A 5,664-nucleotide genomic window follows, 5' to 3' on the forward strand; every position below is an offset into this window, starting at 1 on the left:
GCCTCGCCTCGCCTCGCCACGCCACGCCCAGGCGAGGCGAGGCGAGCGAGCGCGCGCGTGTGGTTTTCCCTTTCTCTTCTCACACACCACTTAGAGTGGTGGAGAGAACCCACTATATAAAGAGGTCCAACTCTTCTTCAACTTCCAAGGTGGGACTAAACTTAGCACCACCTCTAGCCATTTTACACATGGGCTTTGAGATTTCAGAAATTGCTATGGGCCTAGCCCATTAATTCTAACAGCTGCTAAACACAAAACAAAGAAACCACGGGAGGCCAATGAGACCACGGGGAAGTGGTTTCCTCCGCTGTCTCCTGTGAGGAGCTTGACCTCCTCGTGGTGGAGAAATCAATGCCGGCATATCTGAAGCACTGCATTTCAGATGATGAGATCCCGCTGACTCCCGCGATGGCGAGCATGTGATTCGTGAGAGGCGGAAGAAGAGGAGGGTTGGAGCATTCGTTTCGAAGTGGTGTGTGTGTGTGGATGGTTGGCGGTTGATGCAGTGTGCCTTCCGAAGCCCTCGTAGCTGTGGTGGTGGTGGCGTCGACGCCGATGCAGGTAGCCCTTCAGGGTGTTGTGGGAATTGTGGCATCTTTTTTTTTCTTTTTGTTTGGTTTGTCATTGTTGATGTTTGCAGCGGTCTGCCTCCTCCCCAAGGTCAGAGGTGGTGAGGCATAAGATTCTAGGCGAAAGCCTTGTTCCTCGACGACGGTCGTTGCCAGTGATGTTGGCATCTGTGGGCGTCCTCCTCCTTTTGGAGGCATTGTTGAAGAGTACTTCTGGACATTAAGATGTGGTCGAGCGAAGTGGAGAGACATTGGAGGTTGTTGGCTGGGGCATACCTTTCCCAATGTTCGGTGGGCCGACCGTGAGCGGGTCTGGGTGAAAGCTTATTGATTGACGGGGGGTTGGTGCCGGTGATGGCGGTGTCCTCGGTTGTCATTTTTCCTTCTTGAAGCCGTCTCTGAAGATCTTGCTTACAATCGTTCCGGCTCAAGGTCATGTAGGTGGTGGTGCTCTGTTTTTGTTGGCCACGGTGTTCTTTTTTGGTTGGTTTTTGGCCTAGTTCTTTTTATAAACGGGTTAACTTTATTTTTTTTTTCCTCTCTTGATGAAATCGGCAGAGCTCCTGCTTGCTCGTCAAAAAAAAATATCACCGAAGCCAGGCGCCAACTCCGCCTTAACTATAGAGCCACTGCTTAGATCCGTATGTGGTCGTTACTCACTCATGCGGACTCCAGGGAGCTTTTGGTTATTGGGTGCAACCGTTGGGAGATGGTAGCACGGGTTATCTTCAAGCGATTTGGATGGCGAGCTAATAATAGGCTAGGTGTGTAGGCATCGTAGCCTGTTGCTATTTTCGCCGGCTGTGACATCTTTTATTTTTCTTTTTGTTGTGCTCTGTTTGTGAGCCAGATTTGAACATCAGACTTTGTTCTGTAGTTTACTTAATAATATGGCTGTATGCATCACTCTGATGCAGAGGCCGGGGGTCATCCTCCTTTTCCAAAAAAAAATCTGCCTTAACTCTGATTGGGTGGTGGCATTATAACTTATGCGTCAACAATCTTCATACACGAGTTTATTTCTGTTTGGTCAAGGGTGACCAACCAGAGACGTAGGTGTGAGGTGCATGTGAACTGTGACGATTTTTCCCTTCATCGTATCCTATATCAAATTTATGTAGATTGAGAGGTGCATGTGAATTATGATGATTTTTCTCTTCATCGGATCACATATCAAATTTGTTAGATTAACCATACACGAATAGATAGTTTTCTCTGCTTCAGGCTATATTTTTGCTTTAATCTTTAGCAACTAATGTCGGGGTTGTGATGCTGTATATTACTATAAATGAACTTACGGAAGGAGTGCCACATGCCACTCTGAACTCAAATTTCCGCATACATCATTAGCCGCATGCCACTAAAACACACAAGAATGCTGAATGTTTGGAAAACGAGTTAACCATCCAAGGTAACTCTGAACACATGGCGCACAATTGTGACCAAGAAAAATTGAAAAGCTATAGAGGCCTGCACAAGAAGACCAAATTCTTGAAAGCAATCGAGGGAATGGCCTGTTAATAAGTTGTGGCGTCCTCAGCCCTTTGTTCTTAGTATTGTGATGCTGCCTTTCCCACCTTCTGTTCTGATTCTGGTCTTGCCGATCACTGGCTTGCCAGAAAAAGCTGACATTCCCAGGATTTCTGGAGGCTGCTTCGGAGGAGCATGGATTAGCTGATTTATATCCTTCAGAGTGACATTTCCTTCTTCCCAATATGGTTTTATAAGGGTAAATGGGCATGTCATAAATGTAGTTAAATTTTGCTTCATCTTGATCATCGAGCTTCCTCCTAATAAGGAAGCAAAGCCAAATGGTAAGCATATGAACTAGAGATTCAAGTGTGTAAGATAAGTTGTTGAATAATAAGATATTGTGAAAAACTGAAATACCTTTAGATACTTTTAGCATAGAAAGTTTGTTAGTCTCCTGCATTATGAGATTCTCCGTTGCCGGTGCAATCTCAGCTGTTCCTGTTGTAGATAGATAGAACAAGTAGCAGTTGTTTTAGCAAGGCACTATGGTTCCCAAACAACAGCAAGTTGCAAGTACACCACAATGCAATTGCACAGAAGATACAGAATATAATATACTTTTCCAAGAATTTCGAGGACAAATACTGACAATATGGTGAAACATGCAGACTGGAAACTCTGACAGAAACATTGAATGAATTTTTTAGATCTTCAAAGATGATATAGAAAATGTGCTTTGTGCGGACCTGGCATATCAGTTTGGCAATCCATATATGTAACGCTCTCCTGGGTAGGAGTCCTACAAACCAAAGATTGACTTGTCATGATTAATAAAATGTGAACTAAAGCAAATTGGTTTTAATGGAGCCAGATAGGAACGAACATTTGATCAGGTGTGTAGTAGATAGTAGATCCATCAGAGTAATTTTCCAACTGATTATCTGATGGCTCGTAGGGTGCCCCATTTGACAAGGAACTTATCATATCTGATACCAAAATATCAAATTAGCAAACAGAAAGGCATGACATGGCAGTAGGCAGTTGTCGGACAATAAGACATGTATGGTAAAAAGGACAAACCTAAAATATCTGAATCTTGCTGCATATCCCAGTTTAAGCTCTGTGGTTCATCAGTGCAAATCAGTGAAGCCTCTGTTACCTGAGAAAGGAAGCAATAGTGTAAGGAATAGGAAAGCATAAAGGAGACGAACTTAGAACATGGCCAGCTACTAGTGAACCACCTCAGATGTGACAAAATTAGAACCCATTTCATGATCTCGACCATCTGGCTGATTAACCTCAGAATGATACTCCAATACGCGTCGCCGCTTCGGTTCCCGATATTCCTCCAGGTCCAGTGTCTCCTCGCAGGTGATATCTGACACAAGTAACCTACCCCTTTAAGAAAATCATTCAGGAGCACACAGAGTAACAATTCTCAGAAAAAGAATCTTCTTACCCCCAATGTCAAGGAAGGCATGGCAGTCTCGCAAAGGAGTTTGATTTCCCAGTAATCTCAGGAGCTCTTCATCATCATCTCGGTTGAGGCAATCCCACGCCAACCTAGCAACATCCTGAAGAAAAACATGTTCAGATGTAGGAACTCTACTGATTCTGGTACCCATGAGTGTAACGGGAAAACAGTTCATGGAGGTGTCTGCCGTGTTACATCTATTAGGTGAGTTCATATGCAAGAAAACAACATCTAATTTGTGGCCTATGGCAATACCACTGACGCTGTTCTAGCCCCTCTATGCACCACAAATCACACGAGGAATACTCATTTCTACTTCAAGATGTTTCCCCTAACTAATATCTTGGCTCCATAGCACGGCAAAGTAACTGCAAACTTCCCCTATGTCAAATCAGCAATCACCTCAATCTAGATGCACTAAATCAAACGAATTAGTGCCGAATGGAGGCAAAAGGGGGGTCGAGAGCAATTACCAGTCCCTCCATCTGGACGGCGCAGAGCGGAGGTGGCGCCTCCTCGGTGACCGTCGGCACGGACAGCAGGAACGGCTTCCCTCCCGCCGCCGGTGCAGCTGCACATCAGCCAACCAAACACCCGATGGCATCCAGAGTTTAAAGCGTGCAATAAGATCGACAGGGGGGACAGACGATGCGAGGGTGTGGGCGTCACTTACGATTCTCCGTGGCTGCTGGGTGGTCGGCGGCGCGGGGGCGCGAAGGGGGATCGGAGGAGCGGCGCGACGAGGACGGGACGGAGAGGGGAGGGGGGGATCGGACACGACTAGCCGTTGCGACGGGGGGCATCCCTCTGCTTTGACCGTGGTGGACCGTAATGGGCTCCTCCGCTGTCTGTCTCCTCTGTTCCGCGGCGGCTCGGGGTGGGTAGCGCCCCATTTGTAGTCCGAGAAACCCAAAGGGCCCGTTAGCCCCGAGTGCTGGCGCCGCCTGCTCTCGCGCTCTCCCTTGCTTTGCCACCGCGCCGCGGCCAGCAAAACAGTAATGGCATTGCCAAAATACCCAAACAGTAATGGCCATTTATTATTTCCCTTGTCTCAAGTTTCTTTATTTCTCTTCTAAGAAGGTTGTCGCCAGCTTGTTTCGTTGTGCGACTCTCACAATCTTTGTATGTATGTTTACTATTTGTGTGCTAAAAAAAACTCACCTGTTGATGCTAGCGCACCTCACCATCAGTGTAGAAACGGCCACCGGATGTGCTCCGACGATGTGCGGAAGGCGGTTGTGCGGCCGAAAGATGCGCCTTCGCTGCCCCAAGCTCGTCGGCCCTCTGCTCGGCCGTGGCGGTTGAGCGACATGCTACGGTGCTCCGGCGGCCCCTAGGACACCGTGTAGAGACACAACCGAGCTGCCATGGCCATTACTGGCGGTGGAGCGGCGGCGGTTGGCCCGGCGGCCGTCGCAGGCGGACGCCAAATTGGAATGGTGAAGGCTAGGCGGGGTGGCGGAGAGGAGCAGCGGGGGTGGGATGGAATCGGGGGCGGACGGCGGAGCGGCGGCGGTGGCCTCTAGCGGCGGATCGACGGTGGTGGATTCCAGATCTGAGGGTTTTTGGTCGGGCGTGAACTCAAAACGGTCACGCACGGGCGTCTGCTTGGAGCCGAGTGATTTTATGGCAGCAGCTGAAGTGTTGTATTTTTGCAACGTGGTGTTTTTAAGATTGCCCGAATTTTTTTCTTTAAAAAATTATGATTGGGCAACCGTTGAAGGATGGTTTTTGCCCTCTTGTGCCCTAAAAATGCCTCATGTCTACAAATATAGCTGCTATTGGAGATACTCTTAGCCCCGAGTGTTGGCGCTACGTGCTCTCGCGCTCTTCCTTTACTTTGTCACCGCACCACGGCCAGCAAAATAGTAATGGCATTTCCAAAATCCAAAACAGTAATGGGCATTTATTATTTCTCTTCTACAGCTCGTTTCGTTGAGCAATTCTCACAATCGCTGTATGTATGTTTACTATTTATTTGCTAAAAAGGAAACTCAGCTGTTGATGCTAGCGCACCTCACATCTTGTGTGTAAAAAGGCAAATTATCATCCATCATCACCTAATACGAGACTATGGACAACCAATCAGTAGACCGTTGGGTCACGTGGCTCCATCATGTGTTAAGTTAAGAGAGAATTCTTTATTTG

General features: G+C 47.5%; 1 protein-coding gene across 1 annotated transcript; it reads right to left on the reverse strand.

Annotated features, from left to right (window-relative positions):
• Positions 1–1,827: 1,827 nt before the first annotated feature.
• On the reverse strand, positions 1,828–5,035 carry LOC109741277 (uncharacterized). The gene is made up of 9 exons (XM_020300354.4): positions 4,190–5,035; positions 3,990–4,087; positions 3,502–3,616; positions 3,284–3,420; positions 3,123–3,201; positions 2,926–3,028; positions 2,789–2,841; positions 2,460–2,540; positions 1,828–2,359 (listed from the first exon to the last, which is right to left on the reverse strand). Exons 1-9 carry the CDS (start codon positions 4,548–4,550, stop codon positions 2,106–2,108), a joined length of 1,281 nt encoding a protein of 426 aa, XP_020155943.2. The 5' UTR covers positions 4,551–5,035; the 3' UTR covers positions 1,828–2,105.
• Positions 5,036–5,664: the final 629 nt, after the last annotated feature.

The sequence above is a fragment of the Aegilops tauschii genome, chromosome 4, assembly GCF_002575655.3.
Source record: "Aegilops tauschii subsp. strangulata cultivar AL8/78 chromosome 4, Aet v6.0, whole genome shotgun sequence".
Classification (NCBI taxonomy): Eukaryota; Viridiplantae; Streptophyta; class Magnoliopsida; order Poales; family Poaceae; genus Aegilops; species Aegilops tauschii.